Raw genomic sequence first — 17521 nt, 5'->3', positions numbered from 1 at the left:
ATAATTTAACAGTACGGTGTTGCTTGGACCACTTTTTATTGCTGATCATAAAATTGACAAATAAAACATTCACATACAGTACAGAATACCTTTTCATTCTGACCTAGTCTAAATTAGTCTGTGCTTGAAGACAGGACTGGATATATTTAATTAAAATATGTTCATAAAAACTCTTCCTTATGGGGAAGTCACTTTTTTTCTTAATTTTCTAATTAAAATAAAATTAAGATGACAATGACCTTAAGATTAATGACTGCATTTTTATTGAGCGTATGTAAGTGAGGGGTTTTTTTCTTCCCCCTTTTAACAGACAGATGTGGAAAATTGTGATGATTAGTGTCCAAAGTTGGAGTTAAAAACAGTTGTCCAAATGTGATCTATAAAAGCATTAAAAAGGACATTTATATCAGCAATTCAGCAAATCAGGCCCATGACATTAAAGTCATCATGCAAGCATTTGAACAAAATGGAAAGAGGCATGTTGCTAATTGTAATTTAATTTATTCACTTAAATATTTATGTATTCATGCTGGTATAATTTAACTTCTATTTCAATCACTTATTTATATATTTATTTCTATTTTTCACGTAGCCCTGAAATCTGGTAAACAAGAGAGTTTATTATCTAGCCTGCTGGCTCAACGGAAACTCATTTTATGCACATTGTTAGTTATGATTCAACACAACAAACTGAATGAATAAAGTGTTTCTGGTGTTTAAGTGAATTCAGAGTTGACATAAATAGCTGTGGGGCTGAGTTCTAGCTTTTTCATCTGCAGGTATTGACTGAGCAGATGCTGTGAACCGCCATAGAATGTGCTGCTAGTCTCAAGTGTCATTAGCTTGGGGGCTTTTCCAGCTAGCACCAGGTAAAGATTAGATAACAATCAGCCCTTTAATAGATACTGTTGGAGGCACTAGAGCTGTTCCTGTGCTGTGCCATTCATCTGTAGCTAACAGCAGAAGAAGAGTGAAAACTGATGTCATATCCTCACTGGGTTCTCCTATGTGATGTATCACCGAGCACTGCTAGGAAAACGGCTGCTGTTTAATCACACGGAAACCTTGCCTCAAACCAGCGTCTGTCATTAACAATTAGAAAGGGCACATTTCTAGTATGAAGTTCATTTAAGAGAAATAGCATGCAATATATTTAAAACATTCTGAAATCTTCTTAATATATGAAGTATTTCACTCCTGAAATAAATTAGTCTTATATTGAATACACTGCATTTACATGCTTTGAGCACGTAACTCCTATAAGAGAGTCATTACCATGAACGATGGATGATAAATGGTCTCTTGGTAAAACTGGAGGTATTTCTTTACATTAAAATGATGCGCTGCCATATGATTTGAATTACTGCACTGGAATTCCGAAAATAACAAAGAACACTTTCTGATGTCGTTCCTTTTTTAATAAAGTTCAATTATTAGGAGCTCTTTGTATTGATTAGAGAGCTCCATAAACATTGACACAAGAGGAAAAACATCTGCATGTTTGCTCAGGAAAAGATTTGTCCCTGATAGACTCCATGAAAATGAAGACGGGGGAGAGAAAAACAAGTGCAGGAAATTTGTGGAATCCCATCTGAGATGCTTCCCTGATGGATTCCTTTTCCTGTCAGCTCAGACAAGAAATGAAGCTGGGGAAAATTAACTCCTGATACAGTTACGCTGAATTAGACAGAGAGGGAGAAAAAAAATCTACACACTTTTTAAGGATTCCAGCCTTGTCATTTTCAATTTTCTGCTCTTTGGACATGCTTGTATTCAGATTCCCCAACATCTATTCGCCATATCAATCCTAATTAGACAATCTGGGCCCACGAAGGATGGGAGCGTCTTTATTTGCATAATTTAATCATAAATACTCAGTGATACATATTTCCAAATGCATTTGTACAATTATCTTTTCCTCCTTGGGGCAAACGTATTAATATGATTAGGCAATAATTCTTTAAAAAAAGGGGGAATATAGGAAACCAGCAAGTGTGCACTCTTTTTTAAACTCCAGCTTTGGGCTATATGAAAAATTAATTAATTTCTGGGGAAAATCAATTTCTCTATGTGACCATATTAGACAGAGCCATGCAATGGCTTGCATTCCTTCTCCAATCAGGAAATCTCATCTGCTCCCTCTAACTTCTGTCAGTAGCACTTAACATCCTGGTAGGAGCGTCAGTGACTTCCCCATGCTCCATAAATGTGCTTTAATATGAAAGAGGCCATGAGGAAAGGAGGAGCTCTGAACAGAAAGGGAGGACAGCAGGAATCAGGGTGACCCAAAATCTATCTCTTCGTTTCAGGCAATTAGTCTCAAATCTAATATAATCGTGCAAAATCAGAGTTGCTGACTTCAACTTACCTCATAAGTCATATCAATACAGGATGAATCTATTTTCTATAAAATCAGAACTAACACTCCTTTATGGATGGGGAACATAGCAAAATACGTCATTTTAATACACTAATCAAGTTGAAAAGACACGATGCTAATGTGCAATTCTAGAGTGTTTCATTGGGAAGAAAAATTAATTGTTAATTCAGCTGCTGTTGTGGATCCAGTAAAGGTATGCAAATAAGATAAGAGGTTGGACAACTGATGGCTCCAACAGGCAAATTAACAATACAGGCCTCTTCGTCATGCAAATAGCCTCTAAATCCACAAATGACATCAGACAGTGTCAAACAAAGCCTCTTTAACTATTGAAATTCATGGTTTCCACACTTCTGGCTCAGCTTTAACAACGCTCTTAAAAGAAATGAAGAAAAACAACGTAACTTGTGTTGACTGAGCTCGTCAATGGATTTCTCTAAAAAAGCTTTTCATTTGCACTTGTTCCAGCTGAGTGAATGTCAAGTCAATAAAGCAATTCTGACTTTCAAGGAGACTATTTGTTTCCAAATAAAAAAATAAAAAAAATACCACCGCACCTTGCCGCCATCTGCTAACTGCACAGTTGACTTGAGCACATGTACTGTTCCTAATGAAATTTAGCAGAGCTCCACTAAACAATTAAAAATGCAAGAAAAGAGACGGGTCTTAAATGGTTTTCCCTTAGTTTAAAAAAAAAACACAAAACAAACTAAACTCAACATGATGGCCGAATTAACTTTTAAGAAAGTATTTCAATTGATTTGCGTTTTAAACAGCTTTGTATATCATTCTCTCGTTCTTTCTGTCTCTCTATCTCTAATCAGGCATCTGTCATTCTGTTTTTGAAGTTATTATCGCCCGAGCTCCCTCTTGGATGTGGTTGCTGGGTGACGGGTATCTTAGCACCCACTCTGACTGAGAATGATTTGAATGGAATCCAGAAATCTCCCCTGAGTACCTGTAAACACATCCGTGCCTTGTAGAAAACAAATATATTATAAGAGAGCTCGGCAGAGGAGAGGAGGGAGAGAGACAAGCTGGCACCCTCGGTGGCAGCTCACACTGAGCGCAGAACAAAACAATTACCGTCATTTGCAAATATGTGTGTTTAGGCATAAACACTATGAAAAGGGGAACAAAAGAGGTGACAGCTCTCATAGCACTCTCTATCACATCAGGATCAATTAAAAATATCGGTGATAGAAAAAGTTGTTTCTGTGACCAGACACTTGACATGTTTCAAAGTAACATCCACCTGATATCAGACAGGGAAAATGTATTAAAGAAGGGCATGAAAGCGAAAAGCTCACTTGTTCCCAGTGGTGGAGACATTGTCTGAGGCGTGTGGTTAACCTTCAAGAGTGGACAATAATTGTCAATTAACTGCTGTATTTCTGAGCCCCAGCTTCGGACAGACTGCCTCCAAAAAAGCAGACCAATGAGAGATGTGATATCTCTACATCGCCCCGTGTGTTATAATAACCTTTCAGAGAGTTCAAGTGTCACAAAGCAATAAGAACCTTTTCCGTGCCACCACAGGGAAAATGAAAAGGAAAACAAGTAGCTGGAGCAGGGGGCTCCTGAGGGCTCCTAGAAGACAAGAGTCATAATGTAAGGGAGATTGCTGAACCTGGATCAGTGTGGGAAGCAGCGTGAATGCTGCTAATCTGGCATGAGAGTCCTTAAGAAAATGATGAGGTCAACGCTGATTGTACTTTTAAGATTGAAAAAAAATTGATAAATTACAGAGTTTGCTTTTAGTTCGAGCACACAATCCAAACACTCACTGTAAGACTGTGCAAAATATTTTAAATTATAATTATTTCTTTTTGCAATTGATCAAAATGGCACATTTCTAAGCGACATTTAATTGGTTTCACAAAAAATATACAAAAGTAAGCATAGCAGGGAACAATTTGTTGAAAGTTTGTTTGCAACCGCATCAAAACTAAAACAGTGGGATGAATCGGGCTCTGTGATGCTATTCACATTCACACTGTGTAAAATGAGAGCAGTGTTGTTTCAACACAATAGAATGTGCGAGGGAGAAAAAAAACGCAGCATGTGAAATAGTAAGACCCATTGTGCAGGAGTATTATTCCCTTCATTGCTGCCACTCTGTCACTGTATAAAAAGTCTGGTGACATTGTGGTAACAGGACAGGATGAAAAGCCAAACTGTCTCAGGCAGCAGGCTGTTGTTGTGTAACCTGAGAGGGCTAACCGGTGAACTCAGATACTTTTCACTGGCAGTAAGTCGCCGCAATACAGAAAACATCCACTTTGGAGCGGGGACTCGTTTGCGCCTACAGGGCAACCTGTGTCCAGTTTACTCACATTGATCATTTTGTTGGCGGCAGTACAATGACAGACGGTGTAAAGCACACATCCCTGCAAATAAAATCAACTCTTTCTAAGTAACCGAAGCCTTTTATCCAGCGGATGCCTCACTGTTCCATGATGTAATTCTCCAAATGGGGCAGGCAGGCGGGCAGGCTGGGTCTGAGTGATTGATTTCAGCCCAGCACCAGGAGTACCTGGCTGCTTTCAAAGACAATTACAGTCCTGTCCATGTGCCCATAATAGCCCAGCACTTTAGCGTCATTAAAGCGACGCGAGGCACTGCATTATCCTTTAACCCCATCGCTGGCCATCCACCCATCTACAACCCAGAGAGTTCAGCCACATACTTTGTCACCTGGAACCCCAACGCCAGGAACGAGAAGAGGATCAGCACACACCACGTCTTTCTCACTTTGAGGGAGGGGGGGCTCTTCTCCCTTGATGCTTTACGTATATGTTACTAAAGCACCGAAGTGCACAGGTGCAATCGGGAATGTGTATTATCTCCATATACTAAATGTACAAGCTGACTGTTTCAAAGCACAAAGAAAAGAGGAAAGCTGTTCATTCATGGAAATAAAAAAAAAGACTGCTAAAAATTCTGATTAATCAATTACATACAAAAAAGTTTTACAAAAATAATTCATTGCAGTAACATCCCTTCAGAGGCTTCCACAAAATTTTGTGTAACTATTTTGTGATTGTTTTCTGGCCAGGCCACTTAGAGCACTTTGTCGATAAAGAATTTCTCAGACTCAAAATGTCAAAAAATGCACACATGAACTTGTCTGTTTGCGCAGCAAATTCTGAATGTGTGTTTGAAGTCGATTTCAGTTTATGAACTTAAATGTTTATCTGTAAATCAAAATTGACCGTAGTCTCACAGTATAATTTTATGGAACCCTAACTTCTTTTAAATTGACATAACCAAGTGATTTAAAGTGTTTATTGCATTCCATACTGATACTAGCCTTTCCATCATATTTGCATTTCCAGCTCATTTCTGAGGGAGGGGATCAATATGGAATCAATCATACTGACAAGTAAGATGGTAAATTTGAGCTGGCTGAATCATCCTCTGAGACTGAGCAATACATCAAAGCTGGGAGCAACAGGACAGCAAAAATTACTTTTAATCAAACACCAATCCCACTTTAAAAAGCCCGCATTAAAACACATAAAGTTGAAAATATGATTAATTTTATATCAGTCAATTCATTAAATTTATGTGCAACATTTACTTCATTGACTTAGTATAATTTCCCTGTTTTTTTTTTAGCGTCTGTCAGTGATCTCCAGCATTTGCAGTGTAAAAATTTATTTCAAATACTTATTTCCTGCTACAGGTGTGAGTCCAGAATCGCCTTTAATAAAATGTAAATGTTTTTCATTGCCAGGAAATCAATTCATACACGTAAATCGAGACATCTAATTATGACAGGTTGTTCTGCTTCCTGTCTGAAAATCAAAGCAACTATAATCGCATTCGTATTCCCACTGTGACAACGGGATATAAACTCATATTATTCCAGTCATTTATAATAAAGTGCAGAGAAGTTCCCTTAAATTAGGGAGAATCGCCTTTGAGGATGGTAACCAAAAAAGGCTGGGGGCTATTACAGTATTTCTGATTTTGTTTTCACACTGACATCTCTACTAACACTGAAGATTATTGATTCATTTGTTCAGAGGGAAACGGGGCCCTTCTTCCCCGCCGCACGTGTTAGAAACTTTGGATAAACTTTTTTTTCTGTGATGTTGTGTGCCGGCCTCCTCCTGTCGAGCAGACAGCTACGAACACACCGCCTTGGAATAACTCTAAAGCTTCCACACTGGTGTTTAAAATATCGATAACATTTTTTTATTAATTACGGTTTCGTCGTTGATCTCGTTGTTTGAACTGCTGTTCTTGTTTTAGAAGAGGAAAAATGTCTCCCCCTTCCTCGCTCCTGCGCCTTTACGCACAGATGTCCGTCTGAACGTGCGAGCCCATAAGCCGAGCAGAGCTGTCCACTAACCTCGCATTGGTGCAGTCGTTGTACAGAGTCTCGAAGTCCTTTCTGGAGATGAGTTTACAGCGGTTCACCCCCGGTTGGATGGCGCCGAGCCCTCTGAGGATGCGGACCTGCTCCACATTGCACACCACCGGCGTGATCTCCAGCCGCTTCAGCTTGGTGTAGACAGTGTGCAGTCCGCCGACCAGGTGCTTCAGGAACAGGTCAAACGCCTGAGGAAGGCAGATGAGCTCGCAGCTGTCCACGGTGAAAGAAGCCACTTTGGCCCCGCGCAACTCGACCATCTTACACTCATTGTTTTGCGGTATGTTTTCAACAGGCGACGGGGTCGAGTACACGGGTTTGCCGGGGGGTAGAGAGGCGGTCGGGATGCCCGGGCTGCTAGTGGCGAGGAGCTCTGATCTGAACAGGTTCTGTCCGGGTACGGATGGGGGGGCCAGGGATGGAGATGGTGATGAAGTTGTCGACGGCGGGGACGTCGTCGCGGAGGGAGTCGAGATCGGCGGCGGTGGAACCAGTGGAGTTGGTGGGATCAGAGCAGCCGGTACGGCCATGGTCACCTACAGGAGGGGAAGAGAGGAGCCGAAGTTCAAAGTAGAAAACCCAGCTTGCCGATTCACCCTTAAATGAAAGAATCCACGAGAGTTTAGCTCCTCAGATAAGTTGAGAAGTAAAAGAGCTGCCGAAAAGGCGTGCTGAGTGAGGGGTTTGGGGAGGGGGGTGGGGGACAAGCGGCGGGACAATGATCAAAGATAGGAGGAGGAATGACAGGAGGAAAATGAGCCGAAAAGTGCAGCTCCGCTCTGTGGATGAGTTGTTGTTGTCACACGGTACAGAGAGGGAGGAGCTAGGGGACAGTGAGCCTTTGAAGAACAGATAACTGGCCTGAAATGTTGCAGGTCTCTTAAAATGTTGCATTGTTTATTACCCGGGGGGGGGGTGCTCTGATAAATCCGATCGGAATCCCTTGCAGAATCTGCGTGTTTTCTAAAAATTTACTTCTTAGGTAGGTCTGATTTTACTGTTGTTTCTGCTTTCACAGCCCACACCTGCTGTCTTACAGCATCAAGCCCCCTGCGGCAGTAGAAGTGAGATCTGGTCACTGTAGACATCAGCAATTATCAGAAACATGTTAGTTTTTGTTTACATATTGCAATTGTTTAAATAATTTTGTAAACATTTTTAAAATGATGTGTCAATAGCTTTGTGACTCTGCTCTTTTTCCAGACGTAATGTTGTCAGCAGGGGGTCGGTGTCCAAGTGACACCCTATCTGTCTCTTTAATTAGGCCTCTCTGACTGTTGGACTCACAGAGTCAATAGATGGTTTTCCTGAAGACACGGCAGTTTCTGAAGAGATGGAAGATTCTTGTACTAACAAACACAAATCTGATTACGTTATTTGTTATATAAAGTTATGATCACGACAGAAATGTAATTATAAGATCATCTGGAAGCAGTGTACTGCAGAAGTTTTACTTCATAATTATAGATTTGCTATGTGTTTTAACGGTGTTAAAAGTTACCATACTCATTAAAGAGGCACAGCTCAATAGGAAAACATCTCTTGTCTCCATATTCTGTCACAATGATGAATCTGAGGTGATAACCGGTTTTAAAAACTGAAGAAAATAAACACTTTACTTTTCAGGTGTCTTGCAAAGTGTTGCTGAGTCAATTTCAGCAGCCGCACAAATTCTGGCTCTCCTCCAGGAACCGAGCTGTACCCAGCGATAGCATGAACTCCTAAACTTTCTCTCATTCTCAGACAGCACAGGAAAAAAGGGATGAAGGCTGAGAGGGAGGAAATGCAGAAATGCAGCATATGGTAGGGTCAAGTCCATGTATAGTAAGTGCCCATATAGAGTTTACAGTATCTTCTTCCTCACCTTTCCTTCCAAATCAATTAGTTTGTGGAAGACGGAGAAGTATGTAAACAAGCAGCTTGATTATCCTAATTTACACACTTTATAGCTGGAATGAAGCCTTTTAAAATTAGAAGTTAGATACCTTTTAGAATGAAGTAGTAAAAGATCATTACCTTTAATGTGTTATTCAAGGTACGACAGGAAAGAAATGATCAGTTTGCAAAGTGCTTCTTTTGGAAATTAGCCAATATACAAGGGATGTTTAAAAACCTTTTAGTTGTGCTCTTTAGATCAGACTTCATTTCCAAATAGAGAAAAGTTCTTGACACACGTTGTGTATATAGAATGTATCAGTGGTGGTCAAGCCAAAAGTCACGCTTTTCTTTCGTTTTAGAGTGTTTTATCATTTTCCATGCTAGTTGTATTTGTATTAATATAATCTAGGAGAAAAGCATACAACAGCACTTATTATGCTTTCCCATCAGAGTGTGCCAAACATTAGGAGTGTTACTTATCACATGTGCTTTAATACTCGATGTATTCCTGTTGTGTAAGATCAGCTTTAAGATAAGCAGCATGCCATTTCAAAATTATTATTCAGGGAAAGAAGTAGCTTGTAGTGTAAAATCAATAGCTGCTTAAAATTCATTGCCAGGCAATCCATTTGCCCTTTATGTTGCTAACCTTTCACTTAAATATGCACCATATTAAGATTTCATTATATACAATGAATGTCACAACAGTTTGCCCACTATTTCTCTTGTTTGCATGGGTTAACTGCAAATCATTGTGCTTGTAATGTCTGAAAAATGACTTTCATTAACATTATGAAGGAAAAAAGGAAAATATATGGCCCAGAGTGGTCTAATAGGTATTAAAAGGCACCACAGGATATGCATGATGCTAGAGATACAGAGGCCTTTCAACAGACTGGGTGGGCTGAATGTGTCTGACCCCGGCTGTGAAAACACAGCGTAACACAAAAATAAAGCCGGTATACTTCCACTACACTACAGGCAAGTTGATATCATCCTGCTCAAATGCAAACACATTACTGCACGTAAAAATGATGCTTATAGAATTCTATTTTTAGAGGAAATAAATCGAAGAGAACAGTTTACTTTTATTTCCATTATGTCTTGAGGTCGATGGGGTCATGGAAGTTTCAGACTGCAAGCAGCTGTAAATGTGCACCGTGAATGAAGTTTGTCTGGTGACTGAAGAGTTAGTCAACTAAACACAACAGTTAAGAATTCCCTTAAAGTGCACAGAAGTACAGTACATGTGGATTAGATTACAATAAACAAATGACTGTGTCAAAGCGTAATCACTTGGTGTGATGCATGGCATCAGGAAAGTGTTTCAAAATGTATGCACACGGGATAATACTTGTGTATGATCAATGACACACTACATTGTTGGATGTTATAATTTATTCACCCCATAAAGCTTTGATAAAACAATGTTGAAAAGCAATTTAAATTGAATTCATTTAAATGTCAATTCTTATGGTTAGGATTTTTCTATAATTGGCTATTTAATTAAAATAATTTTCATAGTCATTAATACAGCCAGTAACTTGTAGTGCGCTGACATGTTTTAATTACATGGTATTAACAAAATTGATATGCTTTAGAAAGCATGGTGAATAAGAAATAATTAGACCAATCATACATCATCCTCTTATGGACATTAAGTGTATCACAATATAATTGATGGACTTACAAAACAAGAGAGATAAATAACTTTAATTGAACAGAGTTGGTGTACAGAGCTTTGAACAAAGCATCACACTGATATTCCAGGGGCAATTCATTATCTGTAACATCACTTAGCTCTCTGTGGACAGCGCTCTCCTCTAACCTATGATTACATGACATTTCAAAGCTATGATACTATGTAGTCTTTTAAAATGCCCCTTCACCTCATCTGCATAAATCTAGAAACCACTTGTGCACATGGGGGAAGCGAAAGAGCTTCGGACATAAGAATCATTTGGATGCTTGGAATAAAGCACTTATTGATCATGAATATTTGTTTCTCCAAGGTTACGCTGCCTTGACCCCATCTATTCTTAGAGTCAGTCCAGCACAAACATGCCACTTGGGGTGAAGCTGGATGTTAGAGAGCACACTGATGATGGAGGGTGTGTAATGACAGTCATTTGGTCATGTTAATTTCCGTCTAGATGCACAAAACAGTTGCAGCACTTCTTTTGTGACTTTAATTTATTGGACTGCTTCAGATCATAACTCCCAAAAAGCTGACTATGAACTCATTAGTCACCTGATAGAACATTATATCTACAAATTACATTTCTTAAATCGAGTAATGTTTACTCTGAACATTGTCTGACTCAGAGAAGCTGCTTTTTTCTGGTTCTGTTTTTGTTTTGTTTTTTCATTATTTAAAATTGTATTTCTCTCTTTCAGGGATTATTTGTTGGACAAGGGGATCAAACAACACCATTGTTTTCAGATGTCCAAGTATTTCAACTTTCAATATTGTCAAAAGCAAATAATCATTTGATGGTTGAATCAAAGATAAAATTCATCATAACTGCAGTCCTGCTTCTAAATGTTTACTTCTGCATAATTTTTGCAGTGCGTTTAGTCACTTTTGTGGTTTAAAATTTGTTTTAAAGCTGTTATACGTACATAGATCATCTCACATCTAAAGTATATTTAAAATAATTTCTGTTTCCCAAAATTCTAAATTAGAGTGTCTAACAAAGTAAACGGAAATTAGAATTCAATAAGTCAGAAAAAAAAAGAAATGAACGTTTTAGCCATTCTTGAAGAAGAATGTTTTTAGAGTACACGTACAGTTGGTTTATCTGATGTACACATTATATACAAAGGTGATGTGTATAAGTGCACAGTCTTGAAACAGCCATTATTCTCAGGTCTTGGACTCAGCTAAAAGAACAATCTTACACACAAAGTGTTTAAAGTATGTAACAGCTCTCTGGTAATGTAACTGCTCATAAAAGGAGCAAATGGAACTCATTTCATTTACAAGAAGCCGGCCTCAATGATGGTCCACCAATTAGAACAGTCACGGTCCACGTCCAACAACACAGTGCCTCATTTGATTCAATGCAGCTTCTAATATAACGGTGGTGAAGAAACAGAGAGATTTGTGGATAGCTAAATTGCTAAAGCAGCAACCTGTATAAACAGCGGTAATTACCGGGCCATTGACAGTCTCTCAGTGTTGTGCTCATTCTGCCACAGTCGCAGTGATTAAAATGAATCCTCATCGACTTCTCCATTAAAGCGCTGGCAGGAGCGATCCCATGACCTTTCCCCATTGATTGAACATAACAATCACAATTCAATTGTAATGCAAAGAGAACATTTGTTATAATGTACACGAGATGCATGAGCCATTTCCTGGGAGCGGGGAAGGGTAATCAATGGAGTGACTCTTGGCGTGATGCAAGGAGAATGAGGCTGTGTTTGCAGTCCCTAATTCATACAGCCTGCAGTGTATGATGGAAGGCAATGATGTGCATGTAAACACTCTGATTTCTCTCAGCTCATCATTCAATAGGCTAACAAAAAATCCTGATTTCTCTGTCCATACAGACAAACTGCCGAGCTCTGCTGACAGTGATCCATACGCACAAAACCTGAGATGCCTTTGGTTCAATCTGGGATCATGGTGATATTTCCTCCAGACGATCTGCCAACTGCTCCTCCCATAATACTGAGTGGCCAACCCACACAAACTAGTAAACTATACTGGAACAATCTCTAACGCAGCAAATGTATGTTCTACTGATATTCAAGCAAGGGCAAGCATGCTAAAGCATGATTACTAATGATTAGCTAAGCTCAAGCAAGTGAAACTGCAACTTGCACAATCCAAGAGCCACAGAAAGAAAAGCATGACAGGCATAACAACCCATCACCGCTCAATCCCTCTTTAAAAGCTGCTCTCGATCATGTCTTTCAAAAATTGTCTTATGAAGAGTATATGCGAATGATGTCCTTAAGGGATTTTCTTTTTAGAATCAGGAGATTATAGTTTACACAGACATTTAACAGATTAAACCAGCCAGCTCTCTAAAGGCAGTTTATCTAATGGAGAAAATATGGTATGCTAATTGAGAAATTCCGATGGTAAAATTATATTTAAATCCTTCCCTGTCTCTCTCTCTGTCTCTCTCTCTCTCTTTCTCTCTCTTCCTTTCTGCGGTGGAGGATTTCAGTTTGGCCGGATGAAATCAAATGACTAATCACAGCCATAAGCTGTGAGACGATGGCTGAGTGAAACAGTGTTTGCCATGCTAAGGTAATTGTCTCAGAAAACTTCATCGGTGACAGATTCAATTCCATTTAGTAAATGTTTAATAAATGCTGTACAAACAGGCAGGCATATCTGGCTATGGTTAGAAAACAAAGGGAAACTTTAATTGCTTTAATCATCCCTAGCTTTGACGTTGTTATTGGCCTTCAAAATAGCAGTTAACAGAAACTGTCCTGCTGAGGAAATTGAACCGCATTTGGAGTATGATCCATAATTAAGATAGGGCCATCCTGGCCAGCCTGGTCCATGGAAACTGTTGTGACTAGGAAAAACATTCCAGCTCATACAGAGCTATTCAATTAACAGAAGGACCCAAGGAAAACAGCCTCTCTATTATGTATCACTTACTTTAATCAGATTGAAAGCGATTGTATCCCTTTTTGAAAATCCCTTAACACAAACATGTTAATTAACAGATAGGAGGCTGGAAAGATGTATTTTTCATTAGTGGGTGAAATAATGTTCCCCTTTAACATCAAGGAAAATCAACTGCTTACTGCAGTTAAACCAGTCAGCGGTGTAAACTCCCTGCCAGCAATTTTATTTAAAACCTCATTAATGTGTTTCAACCCTGCATAGCTGTACCTTTAATCTGCACTAAAAGGAAATAATGCGTTTCCTGCTTTATTTACCAGCCTTACTTAACAAGTGTTCCTGTACAATTAGAATTGTTAATAGATCCAGAAACAAAAGGACTTTGAAGGTGGGAAAGTGCTGACATTATTTCACAGGGGAAAAACACTCTTGAGAAAAAAGATCTGCTGTAAATGTAGTTTCCTGGAACACAGGCACACTGCAATGTTGGTCTCTCTCATTAGAAATGCCATGCACAGGACATAAATCACGGCCCGTAAAACATTTCATTGCCACACCACACTAAATTATACACTTGCTGACTTGCCACACTGATTGTGTTTAAACATTGTAATTTTACTTTATTCCTATTAAATCTATGCAGAGTTTTACAATCCATAAACAGAATATCTGTAATAAAAGTTAATAAATGTCAGAATTTGCATTTGGAAAAAAAACAACCCGCTACATTTTCGCAAATATCAATCTATGAACCTTTCAACATTTCGTCAAACAAAATGCTAATTGTACCTTTAGGAATTTAGGAGACAAGTGACAAGAAATGAGATGCAATGTCCTTTAGGATCAGGGAATCAACTAAACTAGAATATATTAAGCATGAGGCCAAAGCCAAGCAGAGGAGGATGTTTCCTTTTGAGAACAAAAGACAATGACTGAATATACAGTCAGGTATTAAATGACATACATCCCACACAGCACTTTTATATGATGTGTTAGATGATTAACTTAATCACACTAAAGGAAGGATGTGCTCCTGTTTTGTCACACACCCCCTGGCTCCCCCACCCCAACCCTTCATATTAATGAATTGTATTTACTGTATGTAAAATTATAAGAAATGCTATTTAAAACTGTGACCTTAATTATCATTATTATGTGCTATATTAAAGAATAAGAAACAACAAAGACAAGAATGAGAACATTTACAGTAATCCCTCAGTGAAGTTTTTTCTGACAATATAATACCAATGATTCTTTTTTTTCTCATTTCAATATACAGTATGTATTCATAAATGTGTGGAATTAACCTCCTGATGTAAAACAATATGAAACAGAAACTAAACTTTTTTTTCTACTGTTGGGCATTAAATTTTGCGTGTAAAATGAACTTACAAACAACATGAACTGAAAAAACATATGATCTGCGAATCACTCGAGTTAAGATTTACGTCAGCATTGATGCCTATGTGGTTTCTGGGTTCAGTGCTGTTAACAAAACATCGAAATACAATCGTCTCAATTTAACGCAGGCTTTGTAGAGAATGAACCAGCAGCTTCTATCAGTGATGGGAATCACAAATGTGTTACCATTATCAGACTGTCATGCTGAGCAAGGTCATGTTTCCTTATCACAATCACAATATAAAATTTTACAGGATGAATTTGATTTGGCTTTCAAGTTGTTTGTGCAAAGCAAAGTAAAATAATAAGTCTATGCAGGACAGCACTTGATGCTATAATATCTGTTTGTAGTAGGTCGCTATGCTCTGCTGATTTAATAAACTATGCATCCAACAGCAATGATTATTCATGTCATTCTTCAAAGGTCCTTGAGAGGATCTCAATGCAGCAGAGATTCAACCTTTCATAATAATTCAAGCTTGGCTAAGATTGTACCATCTGGGCCCTTGTACTTTATGATTAATACCAAAGAGTTGATTCATATGTGCAATTGGAGCTTAATAAACAAGGATTTCGAAGTTAAATGGCACATACAAATGCTTTGGATGAACTCACTCATACTATCTAATTTGTTTTCTTGGTACTAAAGCCCACTCGTAATCATCTGCCAGACACACAAATATGGGGATTTTGTGATTAACATAATGTGTTTCTTCCAGGGAGGAAATAATCCTACAATTCTACAACACTTCAGACATATGTACATAACGTTCTTTATTTGGTCCAAATTAACTTACTACTGGTGCAGCATGATTAACACAGGCACAAAAAGTAATTACTGTTCATCACTGTGCAGATTAAGTGCCACCAAACTTTCCCCATTTAAACTATGTTGTTTATACTAGACATTACGGGTTTGCAAACAAAATTAACTTTGTAATTCTTTTCTTGCTCCTTTTCTTTTTGTCTGCTTCGATGTCACAATGCTCATATTATCCTAATGTGGCAACTAGGCGCCACACAACAGTGACCTCTACAGGAATATAAACACATCGACTATAAACTAGTTCCTGCTTACTGCAAATCCATCACATGCCTCTACTTGCTTGACAGAGGTTTTCATATCATGAACCCCAACAGAGCTCCAGGAAGTCTTTAATTTACTATACAACGCTTAAAAAGCGTTTTTTTTTTACAGGGGTACAACAAGATTTTATTGCTTCTAAGGACAAAAGTCAGAGATGTGTGGACTGCAGTGTAAAGCTTAATCATGATTCTTTAGGGATTCTTTATTTAACTTGGAGTTCGTTTGAATTTGGCCCAACAAAGATCACCTCAGCTCCCAGATGGCTCTGGGAGCTGCTCTGGGAGCTCTGTTTCTCCTCAGCTCCCAGAGCTGAGGAGAAACGCTCCTAATCTTTCCCAGTGGCTAAACTATTTTAGGAAAAATACAACAGATATTATTTAGGCTATAATGTAGATTTAACATAAGTTTTCACCTTTCTAATTTTATTCCTGGTGTCCTAGTTTTAACACGAGCCACAGATCAAGACACAAATGATATCAAGACAAGGTGCACCGCAAACAGGTGAGGCTGCTGCACATCAACAAGTGAAGGCCTCACAAACGCTCGTCTCTATACTTTCACTGAAGACAAAGAACAGTAGAGAGTTGTGTTTCTGCTGGGGTAGAGGGTGAATGGGAAGGTGCCAAGCCCCGCAGACCACAGCCAAGTGTAGGATCAAGGAGGAGGAATGAATGATGCTTAGATAAGAGGCAAAGTAAAGACGGCAGACCAAACAGGAAAAATAAGAAGAAAGAATGTGCGGGGTGTCGCCTGCCTGGGCAGGAAAATGTTCTCATACGAATATAGTTTTGTTCTTTTATGTGCATGTTGAGTAATGGTATGCTGTAACTTATTTTTATCGGATAAGTGGTCCAGAAGACACCTCACCTCAGTATTGATATATAAAAACAGATAAAATGGACAAACAAAGATCATTTTCGCTAATATTCTCTGGGAAACACCGTAAAACATACAAATCAATTTTTGTGTAATAACCGTTTATATGAAATCATGGCATAACGAGAACCATGAGATGCCTGGATATTCTAAAGCTCTGATTAATTAATTGAATTAAATCCATGAAGGTTTCAGATCAGGCCTTTGTTAGCTTTACAGCCAACATTAATCACTACTTTATCGGGTAACTGTAAACCCACAGCAGAACCAGATCTAATCCACTTGTCCACCAGAGTTTTAGTGAATCTTTAGAGATTTTGAGATGTCTAGCCGACAAAGGCAGAAAAAAGGAACGAAACGAAAACATGTTACTTCCTCAGTGGATGCAATCAATCTGTGCCTATCTTTAAAGCTTTTACTACAATTCAGTGTGTCTGTAATAGCTCTGTGAATAGGTAGTGGATACTTTCATTAGAAATAATTTAACCACCACTGAAAAGCAACACATCTGACACTTCAAAGTGTGATGCTGGAGGTAAAATATGCTATTATTGGACTAATGTACTCATGGCACAATTGCAGACCTTAAAATGCACAATGAGTAATTGAGAATAGGGCCAGAATGGGGAAAAAAGTAGGGTAATCTCCCTCTTTTCCCACACTAGGGACCCCCCTTTCGTTTTTACCCGAGTTCTCCTTTATGTATTCAAATTCACTTCAGCAGCATATAATTCTCCCAAGAGACAGCATTGTCCTCCTGCTTGTCCCTTGGGCTTCCCATCTTTCTGTAGCATCTCTCCACTTCACACAATTTAGTCCCACACCTAACAGACTTTTCACACTGTTCCCTCTTTTTTAAATAGATCAATGCAATTTAATGGAAATTAATTAAAAGTCTTTTAATACACAGAATGTTTAAAGGAT

General features: G+C 38.7%; 1 protein-coding gene across 6 annotated transcripts in view; it reads right to left on the bottom strand.

The window, feature by feature from the left end:
- Nucleotides 1-7435, bottom strand: part of dachd (dachshund d) — a 97923-nt gene extending 90488 nt beyond the window's left edge. For 3 of the 6 annotated variants that reach the window (XR_011037755.1, XR_011037756.1, XM_068330283.1), the window contains exon 1: nucleotides 6741-7435. Coding sequence is in view for 4 of the 6 variants with exons in the window: in XM_068330283.1 (XP_068186384.1) it covers nucleotides 6741-7291 (551 nt within the window). In the remaining 2 variants the exon portion in view is untranslated. The remainder of the gene's footprint in view (nucleotides 1-6740) is intronic. The other 3 variants (XM_068330282.1, XM_068330285.1, XM_068330284.1) reach the window with 3 other exon arrangements.
- Between the last annotated feature and the right edge of the window lie 10086 nt (nucleotides 7436-17521).

This window comes from Antennarius striatus, chromosome 12, assembly GCF_040054535.1.
Source record: "Antennarius striatus isolate MH-2024 chromosome 12, ASM4005453v1, whole genome shotgun sequence".
Classification (NCBI taxonomy): Eukaryota; Metazoa; Chordata; class Actinopteri; order Lophiiformes; family Antennariidae; genus Antennarius; species Antennarius striatus.
Note: the sequence above shows the minus strand (reverse complement) of the source record. Positions and strands in the feature narration are given on the sequence as shown.